At 41.9% G+C, this 23738-nt stretch overlaps 1 protein-coding gene across 3 annotated transcripts in view; it reads right to left on the bottom strand.

Moving 5' to 3' along the window:
• The window catches only part of PIKFYVE (phosphoinositide kinase, FYVE-type zinc finger containing), a 98337-nt gene that overhangs the window by 22294 nt on the left and 52305 nt on the right, over positions 1-23738 (bottom strand). For all 3 annotated transcript variants that reach the window (XM_084642938.1, XM_084642940.1, XM_084642939.1), the window contains 12 exons: positions 21190-21330; positions 19866-19992; positions 17063-18252; positions 15994-16094; positions 12710-12781; positions 7732-7903; positions 5819-5997; positions 5118-5231; positions 3230-3338; positions 2963-3117; positions 1847-1937; positions 188-248 (listed from right to left, as the gene is read on the bottom strand). In XM_084642938.1, the coding sequence (XP_084499064.1) occupies positions 188-248; positions 1847-1937; positions 2963-3117; positions 3230-3338; positions 5118-5231; positions 5819-5997; positions 7732-7903; positions 12710-12781; positions 15994-16094; positions 17063-18252; positions 19866-19992; positions 21190-21330 (2512 nt within the window). The remainder of the gene's footprint in view (positions 1-187; positions 249-1846; positions 1938-2962; positions 3118-3229; positions 3339-5117; positions 5232-5818; positions 5998-7731; positions 7904-12709; positions 12782-15993; positions 16095-17062; positions 18253-19865; positions 19993-21189; positions 21331-23738) is intronic.

Here is a 23738-nt window from a genome sequence, read left to right as displayed (position 1 = left end):
GTTATGTCCTAAATGGATACAGGAAAAGATATGTATCTGTATCATAGGGTAGAGTAATAGTCTCAAAATGGAAAGTTTGAAAACAGACCAACACTGATGTATTTACAGCTTTAATTATTTCAGATGAGACGGGGCTGAGGTGAGCAATTCTATTATGTCCTTACTAGAACACATTATCTAAACAGACCTTTTTCTCCATTCTGTAGGGCTGGAGAAGCGTTGCGGGGAGAGGCATCCATTGCACTGATCTGTGAAAAGATGGACAGAACATGGATTGCTGAGGAAGCAGCCAGTAGTCCCATTCTCTTTTCAGCTATATCCCTTATGATGGGGCAATTACAAAATGAAGAAGCATCACATTTGCAAAAGCAGAGAGCCCTAGCATTTTCAGCTTCTGCAGCACCACCATATATGCCTGATATGTGGCAGCATGTGCAAGTCATAAGATATGATTCTGCAAGTCTGCTCATGACTGTAAAAAGTAAGAGCTGCACTCTAAAAGAGACAGTAGGATTTAGATTACTGCCATCATGGCCCACCATTCTCTTCATTATCTCTCAAGTTAGAGCCCTGTGCTACGAGTTCTTTGAGTTTATTAATTACTATCTCCCATATCTCACTTAAGTGACATTTTCAGATTTATACCAAAGGAAATATGCCCATTACCTGTACTATTAAGTTTTAAGTGTAGTTTTTAAAAAAATCAAATGCATTTGCAAACTAAAAAAGGAGTTCATTCAAAGGTAAGCCTAGCTTTGGCCACAGAAAGGACAGATGTCTGCATGTAGAATGCTATAAGATTATGAGACTGCAATTTTAACCGAATATCTGTTAAAGTTACACTTGCAACGTTTTACAGTTCTAGTATTTAACATATCATTTTAACACATTTAAATTTCAGCTCTCTACAATACTCCCATTTCCCACCTCTTTATAATTTCACTTTCTTCATTTTCATCTGGTACCTTGATTATGCTGTAGTTCCTTCTTGTACATGGACACTGGGTTTATTTTATATGCTAGTGAGTTTAATCACTAGAGACAATGTAAAACCCTTTGGAATACAATAATTCCTTTCAACACCTTCCCTATCTCCGCTGGGTCCCTTTATATCAGAATTTTACCCAATATTTCCTACATTCTTGCAACATTTGCTTTACTTTCATTATATTTCATGATTTTTCTCTTCTCAAGTAAGATGAGAGCGAATGATAAAACAATAAGGAGGTAAACTGTTAAACTACCTCTTCTGAACTAAATCGCCAATTACATTGTGATACAAAAGCGAGTGCAGGGGTTCTCAAACTGGTGGTCGGGACTCCTCGGAGGTCATGAGGTATTACATGAGAGGTTGCGAGCTGTCAGCCTCCACCCCAAACCCTGCTTTGCCTCCAGTATTTATAATAGTGTTAAATATGTAAAAAACAAAAAGTGTTTTTAATTTATAAAGGGGGGGGGGTCACACACAAAGGCTAGCTATGTGAAAGGGGTCACCAGTACAAGTTTGAGAATCGCTGAGCTAGTGCATAAAAGGTCTTCCAAACTGGAAATAACACCCTCAACATCAGTCTTCATTTTAGATGGACATAACATTGATTGCTTACAAGCACTGAAGAACAACTGTAAGCTTTTGTATTTTTAAAGTTAACATTTTCTGCACTATAACTGTACAGAACGCCAGATCACATGCAACATTTTAGAACCCTTCAGAGGTTCAGTAGTTTCATGGTGCAGCATCATCTGATTATAAAAGTGATTTTAACCTTTTTGAAAGATGGGAGAAGCTATTTTAGATTAGTTTGCTTCCAACCAGAATGGCGGTTTCAAAGTAACAGAATGAAATTACCTTGTTTTCTTCACCTTGTCTCAGTCTTCCGGGGCTCGGTGGAACTGAGGGGCGTTTTCTACCTTTCTCCTGCTGGAAGAGATCCTGTAATCTAAAAGAGAAGCAGAGTTATCTTTGGTCCATGACTAGACGCCTAGGTACTATGGTAATACAAATAAATAATAATAGTATATTCAATTAGAACAATTACGTCAGGGCTAGTCTACGCTACCGTGCTACATCAGCACAGCTGCACCTGCTATGCTGACGGGAGAGTGAATAATTTCTCTATTTCCATGAGAGGCAGAAGCTATGTTGGCGGGAGAGAGTCTGCTGCTGACTTAGTGCTGGTGTCAATAGCACTTAAGTCGATGTAATTTGCGTCGCTCGGGGGATGGCTTTTTCACACCCCTGAGCAATGTAAGTTACATTGACTTAAGCAATAGTGCAGACAAGCCCTCAGACAAGTGCTATCATTCCGGGGACAATCTCTAAAGATCGTCCATGCTGAGGTTTAGTCAAATGTGTGTCTTTCATAATATTTTCTGGTCACACCTGGTACTTACTAAATGTTCTGTGTGACTAAATAAGGTTGCAATTAGCCATGAACAGATCATTCTTTTCCTCGCACCTCATAGTAGGAGTCGCAGTGTTGAAGTCAGAACAGTCATGTATGGGCCACGTGAGATAGTTTAAATAATTGCAAGTGGAATAGAGAAATTATAAGTTGCCTGTGTTTAAAATGTTTCTCTTCATATTTGCTCAACTGTGAGATTACTTCAAAGTGTTGTGCAGAGGATCAATTGCCTTATATAGGCTCTCTCCTCATTTCTACCTTTATTTCAGCTGTGCCAGGTTTCCCATACAAATTGTGATTCTCCAGTAAGTCTTTGCAATTTCTACAACAGGGCTTGAAACAGATAATCTATAATGCCACTCATTGAAGTCTAGCCATTTACGAGTGGGTCTCTATAAATATAACTCCACTCATTACATTTTCACCTTCAAACACTCATGTGTAAATATGACTAATCATTAGCAAGATATTGCAGTATCTTGTATGCAGTAGTAGCAACAAACTTGATAGGGAGAAAGTGCAGCAGGATCTCCTCCCTAGGTTGCTAGCATCTCTCTTACCTGTTATTCCAGGCCTGCAGCATCTCACAGAGGCTCTGTTTTTTAGCGATCAGAGACTCAAAGACTGACTGCAACTGCTGAGAGGTGTCCAATGAAGGTGAAAGCATCCTTGCTTGGATCTTCTCAATCCAGTTCCGGAACTCTACCTCTTCCATCTGCCAAAGAAAAATTGAGATTTTTCCGTACTCTGCCACCAGCAGTGTTACACTGGCACAGCAATGTTCCATTTTCGCCCTGCATTTCCCTGGTGCAGAAGCAGCATGTTACCTCTTTTTGTGCGAAAAGGTCCTCCATCTTCTCTTCCCTTGTTTTGCTGAAAGTATCCGTTTTCAAAGAGGTGAGACGATCATCAACAGCAAGGTACACCTGTGATACCCTGTGGTAAGAGGGGAAAACGTTACCGACACCATTCAGAGTCTCAGAGCCAAAATGTAGTCCAAAGTGGTCTTTAGTAGAACACACACTCAAATCTGATGCTAGAGTTTTGCAACCTATCCCCACCCTGTAACAGCTTGTCCCGTTAAACTTCAATGGGACAACTTGAGTAAGTCTACTCTCATGAACAAGATACAAGACTGGTCCCTTAAAAGGAGCATTCTGTAGACTCTAAAAAGATCGTGAAGAAAGCTTGCTGCTCTGGCCAGATGACTAAACTATGGCACACCCTTTTGAGGCGCACACAGCGTCATTCATCCACGATAGAGTACTTCATTGTGAAGAAAGCAGGGTTAATGTAACAAACAGCTAGAATACATGTACCGCCTTTGTCTACTAAGACTGACAATGCAAACTGAGCACTGTTGTAGCTTCCTGGTTTAAGGATAACTTATGGTTCTGCACTACAATGTAGAAAACCAGACCTAAGTAGACAAGAGCATCTCTTCTCACTGTTTCTTGAATATTTCAGCACTGAACAGAATAACCTGCTGGAATGATGACAAGTAGCAAATAGGTACTAAAAATGAGATCAGCAGTATGGGAACCCTGCAATAGGAGCAGTAGTCAGAAGATTGTGATAAATTGCCACTTCTTCCACCCATCTTTTCCACCTTTCCAAACAACCTAAAAGCAGTTTCTTCTGCAGTCTGAGACAACAAATCAAATTACATTCAATCCGCTCTTGCCCAATTACAGTCCCCTAAAAATAAACATTAGGTGGCAATGAAAAATGTCTGAAATCAAACTAAATTCAATAAAACTGGTCCTGTTCAGGAAACAATTTAAATATTTTCCTTTTAACATTTTATAAATTGAAACCACAAGTTGAGAGCCTCAGAAGGCCAGACAGTTCAAAACAATGCACTGAAGAACCTCGATACTTTTTTTTTCTTCTTTGTGTCACTTGTGTCTTTTCAAATCAAGCTTCCAAGTACAGCGTCTCCTCCCCATTTTTTGAGCATTGGAGAGTGGCAGCAATATCGCTCCTAGGTGGAGGATTTTCATTGTAGCAGCATGCTTCCAGGGTCAGCGTTCTGACAGCGAAATCCTTTCCAGTGATGATTTAGGAAAGGTCTGTAAGAACGTTTGGCCACTTGAGCTATCTACATAGAAGTCATGGCAATTTTTTTTTTTTTTTAAATTAAAAGAGACATGGGACCAAAACTGTTTAGTCTAGCCACATTAAAAAGTATAATTACACCAGGCATCCGGGGAGGAGATACGCCTACACAGGTGGGTCTTCGGGGTACACCTACACAGCAGCTGGGAGGTATGATTCGCAGTTCACATAAATGTACAAGCTCTGCTTGAGCTAGTGCAGCAATAGCAGCTGTGTGGGAGTGGCGGCATGGACTGTACTCTGGCATCTAGCCTGAGTCACGACCCATGCCACTGGGGCCACCCTGCTAGCTTCAGTGTAGCACACGCACGTCCACCCAAGCTGGGAGCCGCACTTCCCAGCTGCGGAGTAGACATACCCTTAGGCAACAGGTGGAGAGGGTCAGAATTAATGTTGGTATAGGAACCATACTTCCTCACTCTTAAGCAGGTCAATAAAAACTGGTTTGCTACAAGCTCTTACATCTGCATTAGCTTAAAATGTATTTAGCAGACGTTTTCTTTAGTTTCTGAAGCAAGGACGGCTTCATGCCCTCCTTAAGGCATAAATAAGAAGAGGCGGCGAAGACAGGTGAAGAAAAACAAAACAAGGACATACTTTTGAGAGAAATCCTTCAGATCCTGCAGAATAGTAACCTTTAACGGAGCCTGACGTTTGATGTAGATTTTGGGGTGTGGGACACACACCTCTAGCAGCCGGATTGGAGAATAGCTAAGAGCAATAAAACATAACCTTGTGTGAAAATGAAAACAAACACCACCCTGCTCCATTGCATCTCTCCCACCCTTGTGCTGTTGGTGATTCTCCTTCAGTTGGAGCATCAAGTATCAGAAAGAGCCCTGAAGGTTCTTGGCAGTGCCTGAAATACCTCAGCCTTCCAGGACACTATCCTGCACGTGCTGTTTAGCTACTATGTAAAATCAGTACACCAGCCATGTTATAAACCAGCAGGCTGAAGTTTGGTAACACAGGATTGATCATTTTCCCCCGATGCAGCCTGCCTATGGACTGCTGGTTCCATCATGTTGAGTCCCCTATTCCTAGAACTACTGCCAACCCCCCTCTCTCCCAGCACTGCACAGAACAGCGTGACTAGATATTGCCAGTTTCTAACCATGCTGTACTTCTAGGACAGAGGTACAAACTATAGTATAGAGCACTGTCCCTTTTCGACATGCTCAAGATTAATTAATTAATCTGAAGGACAGGACTATTAGGGTTGCTCTTTCAGCTTGACCCAAGCACTTTAGGTGGCAATGCAGTCAGTGCTGGGGTGGAATCTGGAAGCGAAACCTTACCTAAAAGATGCCACCATCTGATTATATGAGAAATACTGGTGATAATCATGGTGTATGGAGTGACCACAAGGCTCTGCATTGGCTCTTCGCGTGTACTGGTGCCCATAGAATCTCAATTCGAGGTATTTTGCAAATGACATGGACCAAGAATCATTGGAAAGTGGGACAACTGGTGTGACCTGAAATTTGAAAACAGATTTTAATTGGAATAGACCAATGACTTAGGGAGAAACAATGAGTACATTTTCAGTAAAACTAGCCTAGTCCAAGCAGTGATGTAGTGTTCAAGCAATTCAAAAGGTGTGACTACGAATCTGGGGGTGTGTGTGTGTGTGTACAGTTTTTATGGTACGAATCTGGGAGTGGGTGGGTGGGTGAGTGTATGTACAGTTTTTATGGCACGAAGAGGTCAACACAGCATCAAGATATCCTGTGGTGTGCTGACATGGTTAACTAATACAGCTGATGCAGTTAGCAATATCTAGAAGTGCTGATCAGGAGAGATTTTGGTTATTAAATCAATATAAGAATACTTGCCCCAGAAAGGAGAGGTTTCCCACCATAACAACATGTTTGCTTATATTTGTAAAGTGATTTCTTTGTCTAGTGGCATCACTTGTATCGACTCAGCCAGCAACACTGACTTCACTGCACTGCCGTGCCTTAAAACATTTAATCAAGTGCCTGAGGACTGAGCAGTGAAGATTCCATTGAGTACTCCAATACTTTAGCATCTATATTTATAATACTGCTTGCAATTTTAGGTGTATTATTTTATGGTCAATATTTCTACTGGTGTTGAACATAGTCACATTTAGAAACAGAGCATTAGGTGTGTTAACAAGCAAGTAAGTTTTATTTATGGGATATTTTCTGCATGCAAGATTTGCATCTTCCATCAGCTATCACACTAATTTCCTCCAAATTCCTTTAAATCCATCATCATCATCAGGGTATAAACCAGTATAGATAGCATGAAGTCATTAGAATTGCTACTGTACGTTGAATATTTTTCTATATAGTTTCTAGATGGCAAAATGGCTATTTTAGGTACTTTCTTTAAATGTACAGGAAATGAAGTTAATTTAGGGGGTTTTTAATAAAAGTCACTCAGACTGGTGATTATAAATAGATTTCTAAAATTAAATAGAGGTTTGTTTGTTTTAACTCCAGGGGACATATAGCTAGTTTTCTTAAAGAAGTATAAGAAGATTTACTGAAGTTACAAGAAAAAGCATATGTCCTTTATGTTATTTTACAAATTATTTCTGGCTTTTAAAAGGGGATATAACATTCATCTAATATTGCAGTTATTTTATCTAGTATTTTAGTGCTGAACAAAGAAAATCTGTAGATAGTTTTGAAACAGTACAGCAAGTGCTGTTGGACTTGATCAAGACACACACTATGTACTGTATAGTGGATAACAGCAAGAGTACATTGTGGAGGAGATGGTTTTAGCTCAATTAATGGACCAGTACATCAGAGGAGGAGTTTTGTCCATCCCCACTTCAATATTCAACAAGTTTCATTATGGCCAGGGGGCCACAACCTCTACTGGCACATGTGAGAACAACTCTATTTAAACCCATGGAGCTCTTGCCTGCCGGTGCCTGAAATTAATTTGGTCCAGTCTGTATCAGCACCTTTATCCAAAACTATTTATCCTTTCAAAAAAGATTTGACAGCCTTTTTCAAGCAGAAGCAGACATTTCCCCTGTAGTGCAATATACTGGGAGCATTACACCCAACAGGCATCAGTGGGTTATGTAGAATTAGTCTTAGTTACAGATCATAAGCTGCTGCTCCAGAGAAAATACAGCTCTTTCTGAAAGACAGTGCCCTCTGCATGAAGGCCTATCACACTATGAATTCTGCTACCATAGCATCAGAATATTCCTCTTAATCTTTACCTGTTTGCACAATCTACACCAGGAGTAGGTAAGGATTGTGTGCTGGTATCCAGGGACTGGGGAGTCCAGCTCCTTCAGTATGATCTGCACACAGCCTTGCCCGTGGACAAAGCGACGAATGTGGTGCACCATCGGTGTTTCACAAAACATGCTGGGGCATTGGTAGGAAGGCCTTAGAGAAAAGAAGTGGTGACATTCAGTTTTGAGGAAGTAAGTGTTACATGTGACATCTTGAAGGCGACAGTCAGTGGCCCTAGCATACCTTTCACTGTCATCACACTGCAGTAAATCCACCTTCCAAGATGTACAGAATGAACAAGCTTCCAAACCACTTCTAAATTATCTTAAACATTTTAAGTGTATTTATAGGGAGATCTGTTGCTGCAGGCCAAGATTTTCAAAAATACTGGTGCTTTAAGTGAAGCTCCCAAATCTAGATTTAGGCACTCAAATGAGGACCAATATTTTCAGAAGTGCTGAGCTCCCATGTGGGGAAAAGAAACCAATTTAAGTGTTTGAATATAGATTTAGGAACCTAAGTCTATGCACCCAAGTTTTCTGAAAACTTTGGCCACACTGGTTATCAAGGATACTTAACAGGGTTAAGGGTTACAAGGGTTAAACTTGCACTCAATATTTTCACACTGATTTTTATCCATTGCTAGCATCAGCTTTCCCCTGTGACTGGGGAACACCCGATACCCTGCATCAATCACTGTTTCAAGAGTAGCTAGTGTAGCACTTACAATTAAAAAAAGTGAACATACACACAGGTCAAAATTTGATCTAGTTTTTTTTTAAAAGTTTTAAATTTAGCATTTGACACACATACAAGGCTGACAGCACTAGAGACTGATTACTTACTTACCCACAGAGTAGGTAAACCCTAGGCAGTGGCTGTGCAGCTCCTCAACTTCGAGGCTATGTCTACCCTGAAGAGCTGTCACTGGATTTAGGGACTATGGACCCTTGTTGTCTAGAAATGGAAGTGGGCCTACCAACCAGCTTCACATAAGCTACAAAATGTTTATCAGATAGCAAACACTTGATTTCAAATCAGGGGAGCATCAGGCCAGTAACCTAGAGAGGAAGGGCTCTAGGGCTAAAATTTCCAAACACAACTAAGTGACTTAGTAGTCCAAGTCCAATTTTAAAAAGCAACTTATGAAGTTCAGAGAAATTGACCACATATTCCTTTATCAAATCCCAGAACCATCTATCTACTTCAATTCTTCCTTCTGTTTAACATTCTGTCTTATGTTGATTTAATAGAATTACAAGCTTCTATCTTAGTTACCCATATGCATCTTTCAAATGCAGTTAGCGTCAACAGGAAAGTAAACGGCATTCTTTAGTGTGCCTATATAAGACAGATTCATACAGGGGACAAAATGAAGTAGAAAATTCCTTAAACATAGCTTCTTAACAGATTCCCTTATGAAAAGTAGAAGGGTTCTATCAATAGCCATTTTTACCAAAATGAAATCAAAACAGAACAAGTCCTGCCTATAATAATATATGTTTGTCATGTATTATGACCTACTAAAACTACATATAGACTTCATGTAGTATCAAATATTCCTAATTACACATAGATGAACAGAATTTGTTGGGGAATAATCAACATGTTTTTTCTAAAGTGAAATCATGCCTCACCGATCTACTAGAATTCTTTTGGGGGGGGGGTCAACAAGCATGTGGACTAGGGGGAATCCAGTGGATATAGTGTATTTAGATTTTCAGAAAGCCTTTGACAAGATCTCTCACCAAAGGCTCTTAAGCGAAGTAAGCAGTTATGGGATAAAAGGGAAGGTTCTCTCATGGATTGGTAACCAGTTAAAAGATAGGAAAAAGGGTAGGAATAAATTATCAGTTTTCAGAACAGAAAGAGGTAAATAGGGTTGTCCCTCATGGGTCTGTACTGGGACCAGTCCTATTCAACATATTCATAAATGATCTGGAAAAAGGGGTAAACAGTAAGGTGGCAACATTTGCAGATGATCCAAAACTACTCAAGATAGTTAAGTCCCAGGAAGACTGCAAAGAGCTACAAAAGGATCTCTCAAAACTGGGTGACTGAGCAACAAAATGGCAGATGGAATTCAGTGCTGATAAATGCAAAGTAATGCACATTGGAAAACAATCCCAACTATACATATAAAATGATGTGGTCTAAATTAGCTATTACCACTCAAGAAAGATCTTGGAGTCATTGTGGACAGTTCTCTGAAAACATCCACTCAATGTACAGCGACAGTCAAAAAAGTAAAGAGAATGTTGGGAATCATTAAGAAGAGGATAGATAATAAGACAGAAAATATCATATTGCCTCTATATAAATCCATGGTATACCCACATCTTGAATACTGTGTGCAGATATGGTCGCCCCATCTGAAAAAAAGATATATTGGACTTGGAAAAGTTCAGAAAAGGGTAACAAAAATTATTAGGGGTATGGAACGGCTGCCGTATGAGGCGAGATTAATAAGACTGGGACTTCTCAGCTTGGAAAAGAGATGACTAAGGGGGGGTGGGTCTGATAGAGGTCTATAAAAAAATGTGACTGGTGTGGAGAAAGTCAATAAGGAAGTGTTATTTACTCCTTCTCATAACACAAGAGCTAGGGGCCACCAAATGAAATTAATAGACAGCATGATTAAAACAAATCAAAGGAAGTATTTTTTCCACACAACGCACAGTCAATCTGTGCAACTCCTTGCCAGAGGATGTTGTGAAGGCAAAGACTATAACAGGATTAAAAAAAAAAATGAACTAGATAAATTCATGGAGGATAGGTCCATCAATGGCTATTAGGCAGGAATGGTGTCCCCAGCCTCCGTTTGCCAGAAGCTGGGAATGGGCGATAGGATGGCTCACTTGATGATTACCTGTTCTGTTCATTCCCTCTGGGGCACCTTGCATTGGCCACTGTCGGAGGACAGGATACTGGGCTAGATGGACCTTTGGTCTGACCCAGTATAGCCGTTCTTATGTTCTTAAAGCATTAAGCTACTTAATATAGCTGAAGTATTGGTTGGATCACCAGCACAGCCTGTTTACCAAAAGTCATTATGTTCGAAAAGTTTGCATCGACGCTCTAAAAATATTTTTCTAAGATATCATCATAAGACATTCTGATAATATTTAGGCAGTAGATTTTTCCAAGTATTGTACTTGTGGCACCTTGGAGACTAACGGATTTATTGGAGCGTGGGCTTTCGTGGGCTGCAGCCCACTTCGTTGGATGCATGGAATGGAACATATAGTTAGATAGATACACACACACACACGCGCGCGCGCGGATGGGTTGGGGGTTGCCGTGCAGACTGTGAGAAGCTAATTGGTTGGGATGAACTGTTGTCAGCTGGAGAGAAAAACCCCAACTTTTGTGGTGATGGTCGAGATGGCCCATTTAGACAGTTGACAAGAAGGTCCTATGGAAAAGAAGCCCTTGAGGAATTCCACCATGATTTCAACAATTTCCATCCCACCATCAACCTCAGCCTAGACCAATCCACACAAGCGGTCCATTTCCTGGACACTACTGTGCTAATAAGCGATGGTCACATAAACATCACCCTATACCGGAAACCTACTGACCGCTAATATACCTACATGCCTCCAGCTTCCATCCAGGACACACCACACGATCCATTGTCTACAGCCAAGCTCTGCGATACAACTGCATTTGCTCCAATCCCTCAGACAGAGACAAACACCTACAAGATCTCTATCAAGCATTCTTAAAACTACAGTACCCACCTGCTGAAGTGAAGAAACAGATTGACAGAGCCAGAAGAGTACCCAGAAGTCACCTACTACAGGACAGGCCCAATAAAGAAAATAACAAAACGCCACTAACTGTCACCTTCAGCCTCCAACTAAAACCTCTCCAGCGCATCATCAAAGATTTACAACCTATCCTGAAAAATGATCCCTCACTCACAGATCTTGGGAGACAGACCAGTCCTCGCTTACAGCCTACGAACCTGAAGCAAAAACTCACCAGCAACCACACACCACACAACAAAAACACTAACCCAGGAACCTATCCTTGCAACAAAGCCCAATGCCAACTCTGTCCACATATTTATTCAAGTGACACCATCATAGGACCTAATCACATTAGCCATGCCATCAGGGGCTCGTTCACCTGCACATCTACCAATGTGATATATGCCATCATGTGCCAGCAATGCCCCTCTGCTACTTGAAGTCTTTAAACCACGATTTGAGGACTTCAATAGCTCAGACATAGGTGAGAGGTTTTTTGCAGGAGTGGGTGGGTGAAATTCTGTGGCCTGTGTTGCGCAGGAGGTCAGACTAAATGATCATAATGGTCCCTTCTGACCTTAAGTATCTATGAATCTATGAAACTGGATCACTATTCCTTAGGAATTTGCTCCTGCTGCAGATCTCACCTGAAGTTCCATAGCAACTGTTGTAAAATTAGATTAAGATTATGACCAAACACAATTCGCTGCTTTGTAGAGGACAGAGCTATTTGCAATAAAGTACTACCTAGAGATCCCAATCTGGACCCCACTGTGGCAAGCTCTGTACAAACATAGGGTAAAGAGATAGATGTCTGAGGCAAGGACTGTAATAAGCAACAGGTGATTAAACAAATGGGTAGGAGGGAGATAACAATATGAGCACCTTTTCACTTGTAAGAAGGTAGGAGGAGCAAATGGAACATACTTTAAGAAACATATTTCCTGTTTTGTTGCAAGCATTCTAATAAAACAAACGGAAAAGAATTATAGAAGACCTATTCAACAGAACTGTCTCTAAAGAATGTTTTGCTAAAGATTTTCACAGCATATGTATGTATACCTTTTTTAAATCATGCAAACAATTCTCTGTAAACTGTACAATACTACATGTACATGTGTGAGAAAAGCACATCTCAGTCCGATGAGGCTACTGAAGACTTCCTTAAAAGCATGGCTGATATTCTAGTGTAAAAAGTTCTTACCTGAAACAATACCGCTCTAAAAACACTCCTAGAGTGAGGTCATTCTTCCCATAGAACTCCATTGTCACAATCCTGATGTAGAGGAAAAACAGAAAATTTAAGAGGCAAGATCTTGTATTGGTTTGAGAGGTGTACATTACAGGAATGACTGCAACATGGGAATGCTCATGAGCAAGTACATTTATCTCAGCAAATGCCACACAAGTGTGCCTTTTAAGATCATGGCCAAGAACTTCCAAACTTGGGTATTTGAAGTTAGTCATTCTAATCAATATTTGAACACTTAACGGGGCATGATTTTCAGAGGTGCTGAACACAGCATCCCAGCTGATCCCCTCTAAAATTACTTTAATGGGCACTTCAGGTACTCAGCAACTTTGGAAAAAAGAAGAGCCACTTTAGGTGCCTAAATACTGATTTGGATAACTCATTTTAGGCACCCAAATTTGGAAGTTTTGGCTAGAATCAATTTTGCTGCTTTATTTGTTGCTTTATAACAAGTAGGGCCCTACCAAATTCACAGCCATGAAAAACGTTCCACGGACTGTAAAATATGGTCTCTTCCCCACCACCAGTGAAATCTGGTCTTATATATGCTTTTACCCTATACCAGGGGTCGGTAACCTTTGGCACCTGGCCCATCAGGGCAAAGCCACTGGCAGGCCAGGCCGGTTTGTTTATCTGGAGCGTCCGCAGGCACGGAGCCCCGCAGCTCCCACTGGCCACAGTTTGCCATTCCCAGCCAATGGGAGCTGTGGGAAGCAGTGACTAGCACGTCCCTCGGCCTGTGCCACTTACCGTAGCTCCCATTGGCCAGGAATGGTGAACTGTGGCCAGTGGGAGCTGCAGGGCTCCGTGTCTGCGGACGCTCCAGATAAACAAACCAGCTGGGCCCACCAGCAGCTTTACCCTGATGGGCCGGGTGCCAAAGGTTACCGACCCCTTCCCTATACTGTACAGATTTCACAGGGGAAACCAGTGTTTCTCAAATTGGGGGTCCTGACCCAAAAGGGAGTTGCAGGGGAGTCACAGCCAACCTTATTTCTGCACTGCCTTCAGAACTGAGTGGCTGGAGAGTGACGGCTGTTGGCCAGGCGCCCAGCTCTGAAGGTGGCACCCCACCAGCAGCAGTGCAGAAGGAAGGGTGGCAATTCCATGCCAGGCCAGGCGTCACCCTACCCTTACCATACCATGCCACCCTAACTTCCATTATCTCCCTCCAACTGCACTGGCTGTTTGGGGAAAAGCCCTACCCAGTGAACAGCTAAGGATTAGTATTAAAAGTTTGCCAGTAACCTGCAGCCTCACAGCCAGCTCTGCAGACATTTAGACATGAAATGCTACTTGCTACGAAGAAATTCCTGCCCTCACTAGGTGAGCAAAGCTGTATTAATATTTAGATTGTAGTGGATTTTCTACACCCCATTCTGGAGCCCTACTACTAGAAATGAAAAAATCTTCTGAATCTTCCAACCTGCCCAACAGAGATTTCACAGATTTCATGCCCCCCACAGTCACTGCATTAAAATATACCGTACAGAACCACAGAAATGTAGGGCTGGAAGGGACCTTGAGAGGTCGTTGAATCCAGCTCCCTCCGCTGAGGCAGGACAAAGTAAACCCAGACCATTCCCGATAGGTGTTTGTCCAACCTGTTCTTAACCTCCAGTGATGGGGATTCCACAACCTCCCTTGGAAGCCTATTCCAGAGCTTAACTACCCTGATAGTTAGGAAGTTTTTCCTAATCTCTAACCTAAATCTCCCATGCTGCAGATTAAACCCGTTACTTCTTGTCCTACCTTCAGGAGGACAACTGACCACTGTCCCCTTTCTAAAACAGCCTTTAAAACATATTTGAAGACTTATCAGGTCCTCCCTCGGTCTTCTTTTCTCAAGACTACACATGCCCAGGTTTTTTTAACCTTTCCTCATAGGTCAGGTTTTCTAAACCTTTTCACATTTTTGTTGCTCTCCTTTGAACTCTCTCCAATTTGTCTACATCTTTCCTAAAGTGTGGCACCCTGAACTGGACACAGTACTCCAGCGGAGGCCTCACCAGTGTATGACACTCCTGTTAGTACACACCAGAATATTACCCTTCTTTGCAACAGCACCGCAATGCTCACTTATATTTAATTTGTGATCCACTACAACCTCTCAGATACTTCCCATTTTGTAGTTGGGCTTTGGATATTTCCTTCTTAATTGTAGTACTTTGTACTTGGGTTTATTGAATTTCATCTTGCGGATTTCAGACTAATTCTCCAATTTGTCAAGTTCATCTTAAATTCTAATCCTGTCCTCCAAAGTGCCTGCAACTCCTCCCAGCTTGGGGTCATCTACAAGTTTTATAAGCATATTCCCCACATCATTATCCAAGTCATTGATGAAAATATTGACTGTGATCAGATACAGGGCTGACCCCTATGGGACCCCACTAAATACATGCTCCCAGTTTGACGGTGAACTACTGACAACTACTTTGAGTTCGGTCCTTCAGCCAGTTGTGCACCCACTTTATAGAAATTTCAACTGGACCATATTTCCCCAGTTTGCTTATGAGAATGTCATGTAGGACTGTGACAAAAGCCTTACTAAAAATAAAAATAAATCATGCCTTCTGCTTCCCCCCATCCATTAGTCAGTAACCCTGTCAAAGAAGGATTTTAGGTTGGTTTGGCATGATTTGGTTTTGACAAGTCCATGCTAGCTATTCCTTATACCGCTATTCTCTCAGTGCTTACAAACTGATTGTTTATTAATTTGTTCCACTATCTCTCCGGGTATTAAAGTTAGGCTGACTTGTCTATAATTCCCTGGGTCTGTTCTCCCTTTAAAGATAGGTACTATGTTTTCTCTTTTCTAGTCTTCTGGGACCTCCTCCTCCATGAGCTCTCAAAGATAACTGCTCCACTTTCAAGACAGCTTCATCTAGTTGCTTAAGTACTCTAGGATGAATTTCATCAGGCCCACATACAAAAGCAGTGATTAGTTAGAGCACTGAATTACAGACTGGGCTTTTTTTCCCTCCTCATTCCTGCCTTATTAAGCATTACAAAGGTAAGTGGCATTGCTCAAATCCATCTAGTCATACACAGCTTAATGTTGTGACAGGCAACTCTAAAAAAGGCTAAGCTACCTTCCCAGGAGTCCTTAGTGAAGCTGTACAGAAGAATTAGCACTGACCTTGCCTTCATATAAGAGAGAGAGAGATATTAACACTTAAACTTTGTATTTTAAGAGAGCCATAGGGAAGAAGAAGAAGAAATAATTCATTTCATACCATGGACTAACGCAGGCACTTGGAGCATTGCTGGACTGGGCAGAGGAGCTACTGAAAAGAACACAGAGCCTCTGATGGTTGACTGGGCTCAGACAGTCCACCTGACAAGACAACCCATTAGCCAGTTACAACCACACATTTCCACCAATACAAAATAGTTTACACTTTAAAAGCTGCATAGAATGGAATTTTATTCAGTGAGAGATTCCGTGTTTGTCCCATTTGTCATATTTACTTTTCTCAGGAGATTAAGTTACCCAAGAGTTCCAGGTAGACTTATGCAAGGATGACTTTTTTGGATTACAGCACAACCAATTAGGTACAAAAAAGTTTAAGGAATAGGAAGTCCAAGTGGACTTTTAAACAGTTTGACAGTTTGAAGGGTCTTTAATCCACAAGTGTGCATTTTAATCCTTTAGGACAAGAAATCTTGAGCCTGAAACTTGACATTTGCTGCTTACTTCCTTGCAAGAAGAGTTTTTCTAATACACAGGATCTCATTTATTCAGAATACACAAGGTAGATTTTCTAAAAATATACTTTGCAGTTACATCCTCCCAACACTGTCCTTTATTCTAACTGGACATCATTCGTGACCTTTAGCCACCAAACCCACTATGAGACAATATCAACATTAGCGTTACTCAGTATGAAGAGAGAAAAAAACAACAACAGCTTTTAAATAGATGGGCATTCCATTTCTGAAATAGATGAGAGATTGTTCTCTTCCCCATCCCCCACTTCACCCCCAACTGTAGATCCAAGCACATTCACTCCCAGCATGTAAAACTGAGCTGGTAATGAGATATACCAAGTTTCTTGCTCTTCCTGGTGGTTCAGAGAGCAAGTGCTTTGCAAGCCCACCCACCCCATCCCCTCAAGTCAGCATCTCTCACAATCAGAGACCACAATGTGGTGATTAAACAAGCTGATATCCAAGTTGACCTAGAGCACTGCAGTCCAATATGAACTTTTGTTATGCCTGGCCTGTTCCTAAATATGATATTCAGAAGTAGGTTCCTTCTCTCACCACTAAACAAAAACAGGAGGTAAAAACCTAGATTCTTACCTTATGAGACCATACAGATTCACCCCGAACCAATCCTCTCTCATCCTCTTCATTTCTGCCTCCAGCTTTTCCTCCAGAAACACCAGATGCATCTTTACACTGGGCAAAGGGATCTGCATTTTTCTGTTGTATCCTTCCTCCTCTGGCCCGGTAATCTGCTAGCATTCTGGCCAAGCTTTGGCTATCACCCAGATGCTCTGCAATTCTAGTGTTAACTAACTCATGGGTAGGCAAAACCTGGATGGCCTTTGCCTGGATACTTCCATTTATCCCTTGCAGTCCAGAGAGATCCCTTAACAGCTGTTTCTTCCTTCTGCTCTCCAGCTCCTTATACTCTTTGTTGAGGAAAGGAGACAAATAGACCTGCTCTGGGAAGTAGTCCCGGGCAGGGCACCTCATGCCCATCTCCGTTAGAAGAAAAGGTTCATGGAATGTGATCACAGGTGAGATACAGAGAATAACATCTTTCAGCTCCTGCTTAAATGCTAAGGAGTAGGCCTTGAGGCGATCCTCGGAGGAAGTCACCTCCTCCATGATATACAATCCAGTGTCATCCTGCAGAGGGTCTCTAAAGACTCTCATCTGGCTTTTGGAATCCTGCAGGTCACCTGGCTGCTGCAGAGTCTCCAGATGCTGACTATATAGAGTGCCTGGGTGTTGGTCCATACTTTGGAAGGGTAGCGGTGATTCTGGTACTGGTGTTTTAATACTGCTCAACACTGGCAGTGAATATTCCATTCCGAGATGCTCTTGGTGCCTTAAAGAGGAACCCTCTCGCAGGACATCATCAGCATCTTGATCCTCTTCTTCAAACAAAGTTCTTTGTTCTAGTGTGCTGGCCTCATCGGAAGAGACAGACTCAGAGAACATGGGCACTTTTTCAGAAGAGAGCTCAACATCTCTGACCACCATGCTAAACTCCTCACCATTAAAGAGGTCTTGGTGCTCATGTTCATCTCCTTGGCTTTCACTCAGAGCGTGGAAGGAGCTGTTTTTAGTCAGAGTAGGGGGCATGGCAAACTCATCCATAAGGAAAGAAATTTCCAGTTGGGAATGATAAGCCACACAGACCATAAAGATAAGGATCTCCTTCACTCGGGTCAGTTCATAGTCTGCAGCTCCACGCAGCTTGATGGTGCAGCCCAAGTGTGGCGGGCACCCTTCAAAAAACATTAAGGTTTTGGTTTGATCTAGAAAGGTTAGGAGGAAAACAGTGAGGGTCAAGCAGTTCTCACATTTCACACTTAAGCAGCAGACTGAAATGTTTTCCTATGAAAAAAGTGAACGCTAAACACGATGGAAGAGTTGGAACTAGTGGTACAGCCAGGTATTGCAACACCGCTGCAGGAACTCGTGCCCAGACCAAACCACGGGTGCGGCTCAAGATCTTTAGGTTTCTTTATGGAAAGTTAGCCTCTGCTGCCCCTCCCTTTACCAGTCAAGTTGCTATACATTTTGAATCCAGTCAGGACAGAACAAATAAGTAGCATATGTCCCAATATACCAAGATTAAGCTAAGTCATAGAAGTGTAGGGCTGGAATAGACCTCAAAGGTCATCTAGTCCATCCAATCCATGTTGAGGCAAGATTAAATACACTTGTCAGGGAAGGTCTACGTATTTGTCTAGCCCAGGGGTGGGAAAACTTTTTGGCCCGAGGGCCACATCGGGGTTGCGCAACTGTATGGAGGGCCGGGTAGAAAAGGCTGTGCCTCCCCAAACAGCCTGGCCCCCACCCTCATCCACCCCTTCCCACTTCCTGCCCCACTCAGAACCCCTGACCCATCGAACCCCCCTGCTCCTTGACCCCTGACTGCCCCCTCCCAGGACCACCCTGACCATAACCGCCCCCCAACTCCCCCTGCTCCCCGTCCCCTGACTGCCCCCCCCAGAATCTCCACCCCATCCAACCGCCCCCTGCCCCCTGTCCCGACTGCCTCCCAGGACCCTCCACTCCCCACCCCTTTACCATACTGGAGCCAGCCACGCCACCGCGCTGCCTGGCAGGGGTGGCGGGCCAGAGCGCTGGCAGCGCAGTACGCGGAGGCTGCAGGGGAGGGGCCGGGGATGAGCCTCCCTCGCCGGGAGCTCAGGGGCCAGGCCGGATGGTCCCACAGGCCGGATGTGGCCTGCAGGCCATAGTTTGCCCACCTCTGGTCTAGCCTGTTCTAAAAAAATCTCCAATGATGGGGATTCCACAACCTATTCCACTGTTTAACTCATGATGTTCTAAAGCCTACAGACTTTAAAAGCAAATGCCTTGACTTGTTTCTTTCTAGCTAAAAGAATCTGGGGGGGGGGGGGGGTTTAGGGGGAAAACGCAGGTTATTACAGCCAGGAGGGGTCCACTGTTTGGTAACCCATTCGGTTAAGCTTTACATTAATCTGTCAAAAGGTATTCATTTATGTGGTCTTCCTTGCTGCACTGGCCTTCTGTTTCTGTAATTAAAAAGTTAACAATATTATACCTGCAGTTTCTACCCCTAAGCTCCCAACCAAATGAGTTTTTGTCCACTTGTTAGATGCTCATTTCATGTGTTGTATACAGAGATCAGCATAATATGGATCATTTCTTCATATTTTTTGCAAGACATTAGATATAAAATTCTTTGTACTCTTTCTTCGGCATATAAAACATCAAGACTATTATGGCAAAATTATATTTATCAGCTCTGTCAACCATTCATTCATTCCAGTTACTTGGCAGTCAAGACATGCTGCTTAACGCAGCAGTATTAGTAAATTAATAATCCACTCTCCAACTCTGTTGGGCAAATGAGCTCGGACATCCAGGTTCTACTCACCATTAGGTAACTGGAACACTTGCATGTAAAATTTATGACAGGTTCCCAAGTGTGGTTTGGTCAACAATTGATCCATTGAGATCACCAAGTCTCCCTGAGTCATCCGACTTATTCGGTCTAATACTTGCTGTAAACATACATAAAACAACGGAATAGGGCACAATACTGTCATAAGTTAAAAAAATATGTTACAAGCTGTATCTGCTATTCCATCCTCAGAGAAGCCTAAGGCATTAGCTTATTATAATGTTTTCCTAGAGCGAATTAAGGAAAAAATATCAGCCTTAACTTTGAAGTCTCTTGGTTTGCATCATTGGGGTTACACTAATTTCACGGTTTAAGAATTCATATTTGAGAAATTATTCCAAAGAAATAATAATTTAACTAAACTCCAGCTATCATTGCATTTTAGCCCTGTCATAAATATAAAGGGAAGGGAAAACACCTTTAAAATCCCTCCTGGCCAGAGGAAAAATCCTTTCACCTATAAAGGGTTAAGAAGCTAGGATAACCTCGCTGGCACCTGACCAAAATGACCAATGAGGAGACAAGATACTTTCAAAAGCTGGGAGGAGGGAGAAAAACAAGGGGTCTGTGTCTGTCTGTGTGATGCTTTTGCCAGGGACAGAACAGGAATGGAGTCTTAGAACTTAGTAAGTAATCTAGCTAGATATGCATTAGATTATGATTTCTTTAAATGGCTGAGAAAATAAGCTGTGCTGAATAGAATGGATATTCCTGTCTGTGTGTCTTTTTGTAACTTAAGGTTTTGCCTAGAGGGATTCTCTATGTTTTGAATCTAATTACCCTGTAAGTTATTTACCATCCTGATTTTACAGAGGCGATTCTTTTTACTGTTTCTTCTATTAAAATTCTTCTTTTCAAGAACTGAATGTTTTTTTCATGGTTCTTAGGATCCAAGGGTTTGGGTCTGTGGTCACCTATGCAAATTGGTGAGGATTTTTACCAAACCTTCCCCAGGAAGTGGGGTGCAAGGGTTGGGAGGATTTTTTGGGGGGAAGACGTTTCCAAACAACGCTTTCCTAATAAAATAAACCCGGATAAACGTTTGGTGGTGGCAGTGGAACTCCAAGGGCAAAGGGTAAAATGGTTTGTACCTTGGGGAATTTTTAACCTAAGCTGGTAAAAGTAAGCTTAGGGGGTTTATCATGCAGGTCCCCACATCTGTACCCTAGAGTTCAGAGTGGGGAAGGAACCTTGACAAGCCCATTTAAAACGACCCGTACCAGACATGACTTATTACAGCAACGTGACACTCTGGAAGTATCATTTCCTGTTACTGTGTTTGGCACCAAGCACTCACCGGCTTGACATTGATGACCAGAGTGATGCCATGTTCCAGCAGCATGTCCTGGGCAATTCGGGACACAGTCTTCTCAACCAGAACCAAGGTAGGCCTGACATCCACTATCCGCTGGACATAGTTCTTCAAGAACTCCCTTTCCTACACCCCAAGAGAAAGCAGGACAGTGGCTGCCGATCTGATTTCTTTTTAAAAGTGAAGCAGTCACACACCTAGCCACTTGTCATGTCAGGCACTAAACCTGCCCTTCAGTCACCATGCCCATGTAAGTGATTTTACAATTCTCTTTATATAGAAGTAGTTTCTCTCTCCTGTTACTGTGAAAGGCCAATGCACACAGGAGAAACTGGACTGACCAGAAAGCGCAGTCAAATGCATAGAGTACATATACATTTCCCATTCTCCCTCTCAATGTTAAGTGTGAATTTTACTGTGTCCCTTAAAACAGAGGCTTAATTCAATTAGTTTGACACATCATTAACACAGGAAGACAACCCCTTATCAAGAACTGCATATTAAGATGCTTTTATATGTTGTGTTGAGGTGCATTCAGTAGATTAAAAACAATGGAACTTTGAGATTTTAGTAAATTACTCAGTTTAGTTTTTTGCATTAAAATGCTAAAACGGATACTTCTACATAGCTTTATTCTATGGATTTGTTTGCCTAGGACACTCTGGAAAATCAATCTGAGTTAATGAAAGGTGCAAATTTCAGGTATATTCATCTTTCATTAACTCAGATTAACTTTCCTGAGTGTCCCCATGTACACAAATCCTATATTACACACACACACACACGTTAAAACATTAAGGGAGCAAAAAGTAAGGTTGCATAGGCAATGTTATTCAGCTCCCCCTTGTGCATATGCATTAGGATTCAATCTTTAATTGCATGATCACGTAATACTGTTTCTTCAGAATCCCTCCCTCATTTAGTGTACAGTACGAAGAATACTTTTGTCTGTAGGATACCCTACCCAATTTGTTGCAGAAATTGGAAGGTAGGTAGTAAATGAAGCAGCGGAATTGCAGTAAGAAAAAAAGACACACAGCTGAATGCTGCTCTGGAGAACTAGATTCTATCCTTGTGGCTTTCTATCCTTGTGAATAGAATCCTTGTGATTCTATCCTTCTATCCTTGTATCCTTGTGAAACAGAATTCCTACCAGATGCTAATAAAGTCTTTTGGCCCACATTTTTCACAACTGGTCATTAGCTGTGTTCTCTTCATTTTCTGGGCACTTAAGCCAAGACCCTGGGGTCTGATTTGCGGAAGTACTAAGTATTCACAGCGGTCACAAAGTCAATGGGAGCTGTGCTTTGAACATATAAAGTGCTATATAATGCTAAGTAACAAGGAAAAAAATAAAATCAGGTCTTAAGTGTCTCGGATTGGGAACTCAAAATTCATAGATATTTTTGGACCATAATCTTTGTGCTTCCACTCCCCATTTGCCAAATGGTGGATATACCCCTCATCTCACTGTGGTGCTATGAAAATAAGTTCATTAATATTTGTGAAGCACTGATACACTAGTGTGATGAATGTCACAAAAAAGGCCATGAGGAAATAATTCTGTCTTCAGAGCAGGGTTTGAACAATATACAGTAAATAAGGCCTAGGACCACAGATTGAACAACAATTAGAACATAAGATATTGAATAGCAGCTTAAGTTAGCACCATCCACTCTGTACATTGAATGAGGCAGTGGACTGGCAGAAAAAATAAAATATGTGATCATGCAATTAAAGATCATAATATATATACACAACGAAACCAAAGTAACGTTGCACAGGCAACCTTAATTCTGGCATTTCTTAACTTTTGAGGGCGTAACTTAGCGTTCTTTTAACGTAGTTGTATGTGCGGTTTCCTGGGTGTTTTTTAAAAAAAGCAAACTGCAAAAACGAATTCCATGATGTGGCATCATACTGACACCCATATGGGCCAGCAACATTGGAACCTTTACATCTACCCCACAAACCTCTATCACCTAAGCTAACAAAGTGACTGATAACAGTACAGTAACTCCTCACTTAACCTTGTAGTTCTGTTCCTGAAAAATGCAACTTTAAGTGAAATGATGTTAAGTGAATCCAATTTCTCCATAAGAATTAATGTAAATTGGGGGGGGGGCGGGGGGGAGGAGGAGTTAGCTTCCAGGGAAATTTTTTTCACCAGACCAAAAAAAACCAAAACACTATATCTATACACACATAAAATGTTTTAAACAAACAATGTAATACTGTTCACAGCAATGATGATTGTGAAGCTTGGTTGAGGTGGTGTAGTCAGAAGGTGGGGTATTTCCCAGGGAATGCCTTGCTGCTAAATGATGAACTAGCACTGGGGTGAGCCCTCAAGGGTTAACACACTGTTGTTAATGTAGCCTCTCACTCAACAACGCAGCACAAATGGAGAAGGAGGGGAGACAGCACAGCAGAAAGAGACAAACACTGCCCCTTTAAATAAGCTGACCCACTCTTAATTACATTGTCTTTTTAAGTGGATCGGGACATTGAGACAGCAGCTGCTCCCAGAAAGC

Source organism: Lepidochelys olivacea, assembly GCF_965140295.1.
Source record: "Lepidochelys olivacea isolate rLepOli2 genome assembly, chromosome: 11".
NCBI classification, from domain to species: domain Eukaryota; kingdom Metazoa; phylum Chordata; order Testudines; family Cheloniidae; genus Lepidochelys; species Lepidochelys olivacea.
Note: the sequence above shows the minus strand (reverse complement) of the source record. Positions and strands in the feature narration are given on the sequence as shown.